At 48.8% G+C, this 15,147-nt stretch overlaps 1 protein-coding gene across 6 annotated transcripts in view; it reads left to right on the top strand.

Moving 5' to 3' along the window:
• Csmd2 (CUB and Sushi multiple domains 2) overlaps positions 1–15,147 on the top strand; it is a 542,274-nt gene that overhangs the window by 446,814 nt on the left and 80,313 nt on the right. For all 6 annotated transcript variants that reach the window (XM_078025879.1, XM_078025878.1, XM_078025877.1 and 3 more), the window contains 5 exons: positions 3,351–3,469; positions 3,990–4,059; positions 4,741–4,857; positions 8,062–8,271; positions 14,084–14,272. In XM_078025879.1, the coding sequence (XP_077882005.1) occupies positions 3,351–3,469; positions 3,990–4,059; positions 4,741–4,857; positions 8,062–8,271; positions 14,084–14,272 (705 nt within the window). The remainder of the gene's footprint in view (positions 1–3,350; positions 3,470–3,989; positions 4,060–4,740; positions 4,858–8,061; positions 8,272–14,083; positions 14,273–15,147) is intronic.

Below are 15,147 nucleotides of genomic sequence, written 5' to 3'. Positions count from 1 at the left end.
ACTGAGTACCAGAAAATGCACCAAGCCCTGGGTTAGGGAACAAAAATAAGAGATGGTTCCTGCCTTCAGAGTGTAGGGGAGAGAGAGATGTGGAAACAGTTATTTTAGTGCAGCCTGATATGCTCAAGAAATACAAAGGAAGGGAGCTAGCCAAGTAAGGCGCTGCAGAAGGGGACGCCTGAGCTAGGTGTGGAATGAGAAGCAGGAAATGTGGGAAGCATGGTTGGCACCACTCTCTGAATCAACATGGGCCCCTCAGATGGAAGGCTCTAGTGGCACTAGAGGCCTGATGGGGTGAGCGCTGGCTGTTACGCAGATGCCCATCTGGGTCTCCTGGAAAAATGAACTCTATCCAGGTGGTGGAGGGAGGGCCAGCAGGATCCCCAGATGCCCCACCCCTAAAGGACTGGAGTGTGCACCTGATGGGAAAGGCACAGCGTAAGCCAAGACCCCGAAGGATGGAGGACAGGACAGAGACCCCTGAGACCTGCCCCCCCCCCGGCCCCCCGAACAGGAAAGGCTTCACTCACCTGGGGGACTGAAATAGCCTGGGTTGTTGAGTAATTCACATTATTCCCTTTATCCTCTCTTCTCTGGTCCCTCCAATTTTGGTTCTTTATTATCTCTTTTGAGTCCTTAAATGTTCCCTAAAACTATTGGCTGGCTCTTTCTTTTAAAGATCACTTCCTCCCTAAGTCTGCTGGTCATTCAATTGCCTCATTCTCAGAAAACACCTGTCCCTTCTTGGTTTTCTCTGTCTGGGGAACTGGCTGTTCTCTCCAGGTGGCATTTCCCATGCACTGTCCTTTCATGAGGGACATTTGGAGTCTGGAATTCCTGGAAGCCAAGACCCTGTCGTGTTTTGTTGATACTCTATAAAGAGGGTGCAGAAGATGGAGAATGAGCTGCTATTGCAGACGCAAATGGTGAGGGGTGCCGTAGAGTCACATCTCCTCCATGACTCATGTTTAATTTTTATTTAATTGAAATGGAAGTTGGAACAATACACTTTCAAAATTAATAAATTACATAGGATAAAAAAAATAATTTTTCCTTTATTGTAAGCACAGATTAAAACCAAGCTGCTCTGCGTGAGAGCGAGAGCGTGAGAAGGGACTTTTCCCTCCTCCTGCTTTTCCTCTCTCCAGCCTCATTTTCCTCCCTGGTGCCCTTCCCCCAACCATGCTCTTTTGTTCTCTCTCCCCTCCGCTCTCTGCCCCCTTCTCCTTCCAGCCACCACTATCTTCCCAGGAATAGGCCTCAAGTCCCTAAGCTGTGACCACCCCCACTAAATAGTAAGGTGCATTTTTGATAAAGAGACCTAACAGCCAAGGTGAAGTCCTTCGGCTCAGCTGGGAGATTGTTTTAATCCTTGTCCTTGGGGTCTTTTGTCTCTTTTGCTGAGGTTTTGGACACAGGCCCAAAGAGGCTTCACATCTTCAAAGAACAAGTAGGACAGGAGCTGCCTGGGAAGGGTGGGAGGGGCCTTCTGGAGGGAGAGCAGCTCTGTAAGTTTGATGGGGGTTTGGGGGGTACAGGGGCAGGTATATTTACCACCATGACAATCACACTTGACTATGTACCCGTATAGTTCATGCATTTCGCTATATGTAAATTGTCCTCAAAAGAAACAAAATGTATTATTAGTGTCACTTCTGAATATAGCATGAGGGCTCATCAGAAGAAGAGGACTACAAAAGAAGATGGGGCTGGTGGTTGGTGGCTTTAGCTGACCAGTCCTTCTCTGTTCCTTTTCCATGGACACCTGGCTCCCTGAAGGCACTAGACACCCTGGGAGCCTGTATCTCTCCAGGGAGCCACCAGGAGGGCAGAGGCTGCTCAGCTAGTGCCCCCGCCCCATTCTGCCTCCCTGGGTGCAGAAGCATAGTTTAGAGCAAACAGAGCACCCAGCACACAGTCAAGCCTTTGCCTCCTAGTTCCTGGAGAAGGGCACTCCATGTTCTGTCCACCAATACACTGGAATTTATTCTGTGCATCTGAAGTGCCTCTACCTGCAGATGGGCTTCTGTGGGGCACAGGAGAAGCACAAAGCCCCCTGGCAGGAGCCTTGCCCTTCTGGGTGCTGTGCTTCAGCCAGAAAGGAACTCAGCAGGCTGAGGATGAGTTGGAGGCCTGGGGGGTGGGGATGAGAAAAGGAGGGATCAGAGCAGGCAATAGGGCAGCTGGCTGGGGCTTGGCCTCCTCTTGGCAGAATGGGCTCCATGTGAATCCCAGTTCTGTGGCTCCAGGGCACAGGCCGGGCCTCTCTTGGCCAGGGTTCTCCTCTGTGAAATGGGGGCTAAGGCCTGCCTCGAGGGGATTCAGGAGGCATGTGACTTCCCAACCTGGCCTCACTCCTGGCCCTTGCTCAGTGAGTGTTGCTCCTAAGGGGACGATGGTGCAGGAGCAGGAGGACAAGGACAGGTGCCCCCGCTAAGCCCCGGGTACAATGCAGGGCATATGGTGAGGACTAAATGAGCAGAGGTTGAAGTTGAAAAGCCAAGAGGGAGAGCAAAGGAGAATTTGAGAGCCTGTGCAGGTGATTTAGAGAAAGGACCTACCTGGCCAGGATTGCAAAGGTGCCAGAGGCCTAGGATGAGAAGCCTGGGCTTGGTTTGATAGGCCCCAGGGACCCACTTCAGGCCTCTCAGCAAGGAAGGCCCATGATTCAAGGAGAGATCTAAAGCAATGTCAGTTGCCTATGAGGGCAGGTGGACTGGGTCAGCAGCTTGGGGCAGAGGATGAGCCGGCGGCTGTTATGAGGTCAGGCAGTGAGTGAGGGCCAGCACTGACCAGGGAAGGCCAAATGTGAAGAGCCGCCAGTACTTCTGCCAAGAAGAAGCCAGACCGACCTCAAAAACAACAGGAGAAATAAGGCAGAGGAGAGTCTTATCTGCTGGCAAACTTCTCCCAGGACATTCTAAGATCCGGCTATTGGACCATCAGGAATAAGCCAGGCATCTGGCCCGCTCCAGCCTCTCAGCCCAAAGGAACTGTGTTAGGGCAAGGAGGAGGGAGAGCAGTTGGGAGGTTGGGAGCAGGCAGCAGAGAAGACATGGGAGAGGCTCCCCCAGAGAGGCTTGGGGGTCTACAACCAGGACCCAGAGCTCCCTGGCCCACAGTGGGCAGGCAGGGCAGCTTGAGTCTCCAGGATGATAGCCTCCTGCACCTGGGACATTTGGCCTGTGCACTATGAGGTGTAAAGGGTGGGAGGCACTGGCCTAAAGCCAAAGAAAACACAGGTGAGCCCCCGCCTTACCCTCCCTGCTGCCAGGAAAGCCCTGAACCTATTGTCCCCTTGACCTGCTGGCTTGTCCTTTCTCCTCTCTGTCTGCCTCTGTCTTGTCCAGCGGTGGGCTTGAGCAGCTGTCCAGAACCCGCTGTGCCCAGTAATGGAGTGAAGACTGGCGAGCGCTACTTGGTGAACGATGTGGTCTCTTTCCAGTGTGAGCCGGGCTATGCCCTCCAGGTACCTCCCCTTGACACCCCAAGGCAGGACAGGTGTCCCCTGAGTTGCGATTGGCCAGCTTTGCCTCAGCAGAGGTGCTGTCATCAAAGAGCAGGGAGCCGCCCTGATTCCCATGAGGACCTGTTTCCATGAGGACATTATCCTGTCCCGGAGCTGTTCATGCAGAAGACAGATTTTGCTAACTTTAACAATTCAGCGCAAGCCAGCCTAGAACATGTTCCTGCAAAGCTGGGTTTGATTGGACCTTAACAAAATTTAATTTTCCTTTTAAGGCCATGAGGGAATTTAGTAATTAAAGGAATCTCGCAAGGAAACCTTTAGTAATGAGAATTCTTCGGTAATGGTTGTTAATAATTGGCCTTCCCCCAAAATCACTCTCCCTCTGCTTTACCTGAAATCCCACAGTGGACATTTGTGTCTTCGTATATCTTGTTCCTTAACACGAGGCCCCTGTTCAGGGTTGTTCATACAATTGTGCCCCTGGGGACAGTCTGCACATCCCTGTTTCTAATTCTTCCAGGGTCACGCCCACATCTCCTGTATGCCTGGGACGGTGAGGAGATGGAACTACCCGCCTCCGCTCTGTATTGGTAAGAGAGCCCAGATTTTTCCATCCATTCAATTCCATCCTTTAATGTATATTGTTGAGTTCAAGTTCAAGTCAGGAAAAAAAAATAATTTGATGTTCTGGATTTGTTCCAAGTGCAGTTTTGGACTGATGATTTTGTAACCTCTCTCATTCAAAGCTGTCATAACTTTTGGAAACCTCTTGCCTGCAAATGAAAAATCCCAGGAGGTTTGCCCCTTGGAAAAAGCCTGGCACAGAGTGGGGACAGGATGCATAGCAATCCCTTCCCTTCCCTTCCTCGTTTTTCTGCAGTCTTGGAAGAGTCGATTGGGCTATGAAATGAGGAGAGGGAGAGTTGGGTGATAGTGTAAGACATGGTCAGACTTCTCTTGGAGTGGACCCCTGTCATTTTTCCTGCATGCCTTGTTTATAAGGGCACTGATCTGTGATCTTGATCTCAAGGTCAAGAGCCATCACTTGGGTATGTGGACTCCTTTACCCTAGAGTGTGCTTTACTTCCTGAATTTACAGACTCAGTTTTGCCCAGGTATGCAGCTGTTGGGGGAGATTCCTATGGATTCTCAAAGGGGCTTATAACTCCAGAAAGGTTTGAAGTAGCTGCTGTAAAAGCTGCCAGACATTGGTATGTCACTGCCATCTCCTTGATGTTGTCCTAACACCCTGTCTCATGTCCCTCTCACAGCACAGTGCGGAGGAGCAGTGGAAGAGTTGGAGGGGGTGATCCTGAGCCCTGGCTTTCCAGGCAACTACCCTAGCAACATGGATTGCTCCTGGAAGATAGCGCTGCCTGTGGGCTTTGGTGAGTCTCCACAGCCTCCTAGGGAAGGCGGCGCCTCTGGCCCAGGCCCCGGGGTTAAAACAGTGGTCTGCAGCCATCTCAGCACAACCTCGGCCACATCAGTGCTATGCTTCTCTAGTCCCCCTCAGTGACCTCTTGCATCAATCCTGAGGATGCATTAAGAAAACAGAGATGAGGGCTGGGGATGTGGCTCAAGCGGTAGTGCACTCGCCTGGCATTCGTGGGGCACTGGGTTCAATCTTCAGCACCACATAAAAATAAAATAAACATATTGTGTCCACCTAAAAATAAAAAATAAAAAAAAAAAAAGAATGACAGAGATGAAAGTGCAAGGGGGAAGGAATCTTAGAGGTTTCCATCATTATCATTTGAGTAGTGAACTAAAATACAGAGATGTGGAATGAAAAGTTACCTAAGGACAGTTTTAAAAAGAAGAAGAAGAAGAAATCTATTCTACCAAGACTGGGCCTCAAGTTGTGCTTTTAATTCTCCTATCCGATTTATCATCCTAATTAAATTGAGCCAAGGTCAATATGAAATCGAGTTTGCATTCTTCTTAGGCACATTCTAGCTGGCCTGGAGATTGTGAGGGCAGTAGGGGGAGGGGACATGGACTATATACCAGGCATAGCAGGTTGCTGGGTTTGGAGGACATTAATCTGGGTATGAATTTAACTGCTGGCGATTCATGCATCATGCACAGGAATATAATTTGACCCCAAATATCCCCTGTTGAAGGGATAAAGGCTGTGCACTGACAGGAAATTGATGGGCTGTACACTGGGGTCATCTCACCCAAATCATCAATTGCTCTGCTCTTAGGAAAGAATGTCCCAAGGGAATTATTCTGGACAGGCTGCAATCTCCCAGTCTAGGAGCCTCAGAAATGAAGATTGCTCACTTTGTCTTTTATTCAGCCAGGAGTGTGTCTTCTGATTAGACAACTAGGTCTCACTGGGCTTCTTTAAAGCCACCTGAAAGGGAGAGGTTGATGACCTTCCTAAGTCTGGAGTCTTCTAGGTAGCACCATCTTCTGAAGGAAACTGGGTGCAAAGTGATGACACCTTGGCAGCCCTGGGAGACCCTAGTTTTTTTGAGGGGTTGAGCAAAGAGGATCTGGGAGCCCCCATAGCTCTACATTCAGGCTTGGAGCAGAGGCACATAGGCTGATAGAAGGCAGGGAGAGGGCCACATGCAGAGGCAAACGAAGTTAAACGGGCGCCTGTTCCCTGTGAGGCCTATGTTCATCCACACAGACGCTCTGTCTCTAAATCCTGGGTGCTTACCTGTAGGGAGCAAAGCTGCTTTGGGCTGGGTCACACAGGCCAAGGTCCCCCCTCCCCTGCAGGTAGATAAAGAGCCTCTGCATTTATACACTGCTACCACTAGATGGCGGACACAGCCCAGCTCTTTCCAACAGCTCCTTAAAGAGCCCTTTATGGGCACACAGGGACAGTGCTCTCCAACATGGAAAGGTGCCCAGTGGGTGGAATGGAAGACACAGGCTCCACTGGCAATGGGTAGAGATGCTCATCACAAAACTGTAACTTGGAAACAGTCTACAGTTTCATTAGAAGGAGGATGAGTTGTGTGTTTGGGTAATCATAAGATAGACTTGCTTAATATGTAGTTAAAATGAATTATTGTATTTTTGTATATTAACACGGATTGACCTTGGAAAGCACAGTATTGAGTAATAAATAAGTTTTTAAAACTGTATGTACAACATAATATCATTTATGTAAATGTTTAAAATACAGTAAACCCACACATATATTTAAGCATCTACAGCTAAACTGGAAGGATATCTTCCAAATTCACGCTGGTGACTTCTGTGAAAGAAAGGAGGGGGGATGGGACAGGGCAGGAAGTGAAGGGTCCTCAACATTATATGTCAAATCTTTATTTTATTCTTCACATAATCAGTTGCAAAAGCAATTCAATTACATAGATGTGTTCATTCTAAGAAAATTAGAAAGTACAGATGAGCAAATTTGAAAAATCAGAATCAGTCTGTAATCCTATCATGCAGAGATAATCGGTAACAGCTTTAGTCCCCACCATTAAAATATAATGCTCTTGAAGACTCTCTGATCTTGTTCATCCTTTAGAATGCCAAGCACAGTCCTACTGCAGGGCAGATGTTCAGAAAATATTGTGGGAGAATGAATGAATATTCTTCTAGGTTTTTTCACCCAAGAAAATTAGAATTGGATTCTACATGCTAATTTGAAATCTGATTTTCACAATTGACAATATATTGTGGGTATTTTCCTATGCTCAGTAAAGAAAGTTCTTCAGTAACACTTTTAAAAAATATATATTTTTTTTAGTTGTTGATAGACCTTTCTTTCTTTCTTTCTTTCTTTCTTCCTTCCTTCCTTCCTTCCTTCCTTCCTTCCTTCCTTCCTTCCTTCCTTCCTCTCTTTCTTTCTCTGAGAAACGAACCCAGTGCCTCACAAATGCCAGTCAAGTACGCTACGGCTGAGCCACAGCCTAAGCCCAGTAACATTTTTTTCAAAGTAATCCAATTTTGAAAAATCTTAACAGTAAACAGGTATTCATGTTCCTACCTCCCATTCTCCAAAGCACATATAAATATGTAAACTAGGGACTTAATTAGATTCATTTCACCTGTCAGGTTGCTAAGAGATCTTGATTAACCCACTAAGATCCCCAAAAGTGTGAACTTCATTTGGCTTCTTAATGGAACAGAAGGGACAATGTAGACTTCTAAGCCTTGTGTTTCTGAGTCATGTGAAAAGTTCTAGAAAATACTAGAAATAGAAAATACCAGTTTTAAAGGTCATGCCTTTTGAGTAAGTATGGGGTTGTTATTTTTAAGTAAAGAGTTTATCTTAGTGAGGCTATCTTTATATTGATATTAGACTTGTCACTCACTTAAATCAAGAGATGATCTTGAACTTTGCATTCAGGGAAGTCAGATAGACTCAGAGTGGAGCTCTGAAATGTTCGATGCCTTCACTTTAGAATGAATAACAGGTTTTGGGGGGAGGTCCAACCTAAAGGCAAGAGAAGGAACTGAACCAGCAACTCAAAAAGCACATCCTGGCTGCCATGACTGGTGGGAAGTCAGTGGTGGGAACTCCCCTGGTGGGGGCTCAGCTGGGGATGCTTTCCTGGGGGCACACTTGAAGCAGGACTGCGTGGCCGTGGCTTTATCTGCCTCTATTGTGCTCCCAGGAGCTCACATCCAGTTCCTGAACTTCTCCACGGAGCCCAACCATGACTTCATAGAAATCCGGAACGGCCCCTACGAGACCAGCCGCATGATGGGCAGGTTCAGCGGCAGCGAGCTCCCCAGCACCCTGCTCTCCACCTCCCATGAGACCACCGTGTATTTCCACAGCGACCACTCCCAGAACCGGCCCGGATTCAAGCTGGAGTATCAGGGTAAGGTCAGGAGTGCCCTGTGAGCTCCTGTGTCCACCTTCATCTTCTGCCCCAAGCCACCCATCTTCCCAGCCCTCCATATGGGGGAGAGAGAACCCCAGGAGGGGTGGGGTGGGGTGGGGCAGTAGGCCTGTGCAGAGGCTCTCCTCTAGAGGCACGTCCCCTGGCCCTTAGGATCTCCCCTTTGACAGCTGAAGTACTGCCACCTTTCCAGAGTGGCAGGCCCCACATGCCCTCTGAGGTTCCACAAATGTCTAGACCCAACAGCCTTCCCTGGGCAAATTCCTTTTTGAATCCCTGACCATCCAGACAGCCTCTTCCTCTCAGGCATGATAAGCTAAACTATAACCTCAGGGTCCTTCCCTGTAAATCAGGCCCCATAACTGCCAACAAAGCTCTTCCTATGTCAGTTTGGAGGATTCTAATAACAACCCAAGTAGCACCCCCTGGAACAATGAGATGGGTTTTCCTGTGTGAGGCCCAACCATGCTCATGGGGCTCGACTTCCTAAGGCAAAACCCTACAGCAGGCCTCACTGCTGCTGGTACACTTTTCCTGAAAAGGCCCCTTCCCAATGCAATTCAGGTTTCCCCTATGTGATGGGCCATCTGTCACTTATGGCTATGGGGATTGTGCCCAACCTGTGCAGCTGTTGGGCACAATCCCCATATCCATAAGTGACAGATGGCCCATCACATAGTAGGCCCAACTTCTTGCTTGAATGCTTTCCTACTAAGACTGACTGAATCATTTATTCTAAACTCTTCCCAGATTCTTCCACTGATATTTTTTCATATGTTTAGTATTTTTCCCAATGCCAGTACATGCTTTTTAAAAAATGAAAACATTATAGAGGTTTTTGTGAGCACATTGTGTTAGTCAGCACAAGCTGCTATAACAAAATATCACAGACTGGGGGCGCTTACAAATAGAAATTTATTTCTCACAGTTCTAGAGGTGGAGAGGCCAAGATCAAAGTGCTGGAAAATTCTATGTTTGATGAGGGCCTACTTTCTGGGTAGTAGGCAGTGCCTTCTAGCTGTGACCACTTGGAAGAGGGGGGAAAGGATATCTCTGAGGCTTCCTTTATCAGGGCACTGATCCTGTTCATGAGGGGAGACTTTCAAAGACCCCACCTCCAAATACCTTCACACTGGGAATTAAGTTTTATTGTGAATTTGGAGGTGACACAAATATTCATGCTATACCACACATCATAGAGAGTCTGAATTCCTTTTAAATCCCATCCATTACTACCCTATGCAGACATACCAGCTTTTAACAGTATAATGCATGTTTCCCTATTCTCCTGTTGTAGCTCTCTTACTTCATCTTTAGTAAGATAGAATCTATTTTAGTAAAATAGAATCATACTATAAATGCTGTTTTGTGAATTTCTTTTTTTCAAGTTAATTTTTAATCACACAAACAATCCATCAACATAGTCACCTGGTTAGAAAAGGAAGAGAGGGGGTGGGAAATTCTGGCTGAAAGCTAACAGTCTGTCTACAGCCTCTAAACCCAGGTTTATTCTCCAGAAACAGCCACTGTTCTTTCGATGTGAACTTCTCAGATATTTTTCTGTACTTCAACAGGCCTATGTTATATGGGACCAGGAAGAATAAGGAATGTTCCACAAAGTTTTCAGCCATGTTTTCTGTATAAAGAGCACCATGCTGTTTGTAGTTTTCTGAGACGTAGCTTTTCCCTTGTCAGAGAGGGGTACTGAACAAGGCCTGGGCTTCTTATCCAGGGTTGGCCTTAAAGGCTGTCCTACCAGGTTGGTTATACAGGAAATGCTCCTCAGTGTGCATGTCTGGCTGGGACAGGAAGCTTCAGGGAGTGTGAATAGACTTGTCACCTGGGGCAGGGCCCTAGGCGGGAGGGCCTCAGTTAAGAGCTGGGCCTCAGCAAACAGTGCTGGTAGTAATGAGTCTGCCACCCTCAGGGAAGCAATGTGTGGGCTTGTCACAGAGTTGCCCATCAAGTGGAGGGGGCAGCCTCTTCAGTGGGTCGTGATGTGTTAGATGGCCACGGTATCTCACAGTGGTCTGTCACGGGAGAGACCTGGTCCCAAGTACCAGGTCAGTGCTCCTTGCTAGGATAGACACAGCACCTCCCACCAATGCCTCCCCTGTGACTTATTTTGCTAGGGTGGCCATCACAGAGGACCACAAACCCAGTGGCCTGAGCCACAGCAACTTGTTGTCTGGCAACCCTGGCTCAGGGAGTCCAAGATCATGGTGTTGGCAGCGCTGGTACTTCCTGGGCTCTGAGGCAGGACCTGTCTCCCTAGCTCTGGGTGGTTTGCAGCATCTTCATTTTTGGAGTTGCTTGGCTCTCTGGTCTCTGGCTTCATCTTCTCATGGTGTTCTCCAGATGTGTCTATCTCTAAGCCCCTCTCTTTTCTTGATTGATACCTAATAATCATACACATTTAGGAGGTGTGATATGGTGTTTCCATACATGTATGCATTGTGTCTGATCAAATCAGAGCTGTTGGCATATCCATCACCTTAAACAGTTATCATTTTTCTGCTGTTGGGGAAGACTTGGAGCAAAAGGAGCCCTTCTGCCTTTAGTGGAAAGGTAAATTAGAGCCATTATGGAAAATAGTACAGAGGTTGCTGAAATTTCCCCTTTTTATAAATACATCAGCTGTATCAAGGTCTACCCTAAAGACTAAAGTAGATAAGATAGGTGAAGGTCCTTTCTCCCAATAAATTACATTCTAAGGTGTTAAGGGTTAAGATTTCATATCTGAATATGAAGGAGACACAATCTAACCCTGGAGCTCTCTCCCTAAGGCCTATCCTCTCTGATAAATAGATCTGTGGAAACACCACCATTGTTATAGGACAGTTGCTCTGGGCTCACCCCATGTCTTCACCCTGAAATGGCCACAGTCCACCTACTGAGTCCATTGTGATAGGACAGTGACTCTTGCTTGGCCCGGTGTGTAAGCCCACTTGTCTTTGTAAAGATTGTCCTTGGATGGCAACCTCAGACTCTCCACGGACTCCTCCCACCCCCAGAAGAGACCTACCACTCCCCAGGGTCCTAGCCCCCGACTCAGATGACCCCCCCAACCCCAGACTTCCCCTTTCTTTGGAGAGAGTCCTGCAGAACCTGCTCTGCACAAGGAACCCAACTGTCCCTCAGGCTTCAGGACAACAGACCAACACTCTGGGCCAGCATTTCCCTCTGTGACATGCCTGCTGCTTCCACTGAGCATCACACATCCGAGGACCAGCCCTCCTCCAAGGATCTTCCCTGTGGGGAGGACAGTGGGAGGGAGGGCCGGAGTTTGCATTTGGAGACTTAACGCTGCACCAGGAGAGGCCAGTCCAGTGGGGAGCCTCCACCTGGGACAAGACCCAGATTTCACCTTCAGAATTTGCCCCGAGTTCCCCTGAGTTACAAGTCCACTGCTTCCTCCACACCTGCCCACGTATCATGACACCCGTGGAGCCACACATGGCTCAGGTCACCTGCTGCCCTGAGAATGGAGCTCAGCTTCCATTAAGGCTTTTTGTCTGAGAGACCCCACCTCACAGACTAGGTTGTCTCTGGTGCCAGAAGCCCAGGTACTTCCACTGAGGCCTCCAGGCTGTGACAGGCCCAGACAATTCTCCCGGCCTGATAAGCTGGCATTCTCGTGTACCCCTCCCTCATCCCTGTGGAGTCGTGCCTTGTAAACAAGCTCTGGGCATTGCCCCCTCCCCAGGCTTTCCTTTCATGGGAAGACCCAGCTTTATGGAAGAGCCATCTGTCCCCACTGAGGCTAGTTCTGTCAAACAGGCCCAGCTCCCTGTGGTCCTTCGGCTGTCCTTGGAAGAAGTCCAACTCCTCCCTCTTCCTCCAAAAGCCTTATTGGACGCTCAGGGTTTCCAGGATGGGGCTTCCTTTTCCACCCCTCATGAGCTACTCTTACTAGGCTCCATCGGACGTAACTCACTCCTTTCACACTCCCAGGAGGATCATGTTCATCTAGAACTTTTCATAATGATTAAGACATATACCATGGTTCCAAAATGTTAGGCATCCTCACTATTAATGTTCTGAACGGTGGCCCTTTGTTGGAGATCACATGTGTTCTCACTGAAGTGTCTCCTTTGGGACAACCCAGCTCCTGTCCCTGAGAGTCCTGCCTTGGGTAATGCCATGAGTTCTCCTCAGAGAGTTTAGCTCTGTCCCCTAGGTCCCACCTCTGCCTTGGAAGCTCCTTCCAGGGACCAGACTCTGAGGTTTTTGTCTCAGCCTTTTGAAAGGAATCCAGAGAATCTCACAGAAGTTTTTCTCCTTTTGAAAAGCTCCTTCCACCTGAACACTCCCCAGAGCGACACTGGGCCCTCTCATCAAGGCTGCGGCAGCTTCTCGCACTCAGCCATCCTCTTCGGGCTCCTCAGAGTCCTTGGGTCCACCGAGCTCCCACCCAGGCTTTCTGAAATGGCCCACCCCATCCCACCCAGTGGGCTGGGCACCAGGCTCCCTGCCTCCACCAAGACTTTTGTGGCCAAATCACCCAACCCCCTACCACCACCACCCCCAGTGACAGGGCTCTTCTCCAGCCCACCCACTCCCACTAAGGACACCCAGTTATCTCAGTGATTTCTCAGGAAACCTGCCCAGCTCTCCCAACTGAGACCTCTCCACAATCTCAAGTGGAAGCACAGACCTCCGCCATGATGGCAGAACGGGTGCACGGGAAACCTCAGCTGAGAGGCCATCGTTATTCACATTGTCATTACATGCGATAAACGCATCCCCTTCAGGAGCCTTCTTTCTGGCTCATCTGCTCCCCCTGAGAGCTTCCGCTGGGGGACCAAGCCTTCTCCTCCTTAAAATGATTTCCTTTGCAGAATGGGCCCAATTACTACCACAGAGGATAGTCTTTGTCCTGTGGACCCAATTAGTGGGAGGCTTTGCTCTGCGGTGCCCGCTGGGCATCTCCCTCAGCACCTCCCCATTTTGGATGGGCCTCAGCCTTGCCCATTAAGGCATCTTCTTTTGAGTTGGGCCCACACATTCTCTTGGGGGCCGCGTTTCTGCTCTTTGGAGGGACTCGCTTGCATGACAGTCACACATTCCTACCAACCCAGCTCGTCCCTCTGCAAAGTTGCTCTCCTGGCTGCAGGTTGGCTGGCTTCCACCAGATTCCTTCTGTCCTTCCTTCTTTGTAGGTTATAATCCTGCAGAGACGACAGGTCCACTCCTGCCCTCACTGCTGCTTCCTATGTTTGTGATCTCGATCCTTGTTGCATGAGATTCACAACACGAAAGCACCTAGGCCGATGCCTGGCCCCAGATGGGTGCTCGGTGAAGAGCAGCTCAACCCAGCAGTGTATCCCCTGAGCTCCTTTTCCCATGGGGACACTAACAATAGATGATACTTTTTCTTAAGATATATATTTTTTTAGTTGGAGGTAGACACTTTTATTTTATTTTTATGTGATGCTGGGGATCGAACCCAGTGCTAGGTGAGCTAGCTAGGTATGCTAGGTGAGCGCTCTACCCCTGAGCTACAGCCCCAGCCCTAGATAACATTTTTTGAGCTCTTACCATGAGCCAGCACTGTGCAAAGGCTATGCATCTGAGATTCTACTTGGTCCTCACAATAGCCATTTTATAAATAGGAAAACTGAGCGAGATGAAAACTGCAGACCCCAAGCCAACATCTAGCAGGTGCCGAAAGTTCATTGGAGTCCAAGTCTCAGTGCTTCACCCTGCACTAACCCTCTGCTGCTCCTATATTGTGATTGGAAAGAAAATACCCAGAGAGAATGAGACAACCTCTTCTGATGTTTTCCAGCCTATGAACTTCAAGAGTGCCCAGACCCAGAGCCCTTTGCCAATGGCATTGTGAGGGGAGCTGGCTACAATGTCGGACAATCAGTGACCTTCGAGTGCCTTCCAGGATATCAGCTGACCGGCCACCCTGTCCTCACATGTCAACATGGCACCAACCGGAACTGGGATCACCCCCTGCCCAGGTGTGAAGGTATGTTCCTCCCTTGTCCCTGCTGATCCTTCCTGGGGTGACCATAGAGACGGACCCAGAGCAGTCTCACATTCCTCCTGCCTTCCATGGGTCACCAATACTCAGTGGTCCTGGCAAACTTTATTCACCCTGTTTTCATTGGGTGTGACCCAGTCTAGCAGGGGGGAGATGTGGACCATAGCCAGGGGAAAGACAAGCCCAGCCCTTGGGAAGATCCAACGAGACATTCCCAGTTGGAAGGGAAGATGCAGGTGAGGGTGTAGGGACCCAGCAGTGTGTGCTGAGGGGCAGAGAGGTAGAGTTAACCATGGCAGCTTCCCAAAGGAAGAAGAAAATGAGACTGTTTCTAAGAACTGGCCTGCTCCCTCTCCACTTGTCTCCACACCTGCATTATTCTCTCCTCCCTCCATGTTCCTAGAGATTGATAAATTGGTCACACCAAGGTGTGGCACTTTCTCAGGTCTTCTTCCTTGACCAGAACCAGGATGACTGAGAGGTTGTGCAGCCTCTACTCCCTTCTGAGTTCCATTTTTTTTTTTTTAACCCAGCATGATTGGTCATTCTGGACCTGCTGTCTAATCACATGCCACGTGACCAGATTCACTGAGGACTTTGTTCCCTTCCTACTCTTAGTTTGTCTTTCATGGCATCTCGGGAGAGAGATGAGCAGTTCTTTTTCAGCCTGCTGTCGGAGCCAGAAGCTCTCCTCCCTCCCCAGAAAGCTGCTTTCCTTGACCTCGTCAGACAGTCTTTTCTTGCTCTCCAACCACCTGTGTGCCTGGGCCCACTTTTGTGGTCATCTCTTCTTTGTTCCTTAAGTGTTGTTATTCTTTGGAGTTTTGTTCTAGACTGCCTTCTCTTCTTTCTCTCATTCT

Source organism: Ictidomys tridecemlineatus, chromosome 11 (assembly GCF_052094955.1).
Source record: "Ictidomys tridecemlineatus isolate mIctTri1 chromosome 11, mIctTri1.hap1, whole genome shotgun sequence".
NCBI classification, from domain to species: Eukaryota; Metazoa; Chordata; class Mammalia; order Rodentia; family Sciuridae; genus Ictidomys; species Ictidomys tridecemlineatus.
This window is presented reverse-complemented; position numbering and strand designations above follow the sequence as displayed.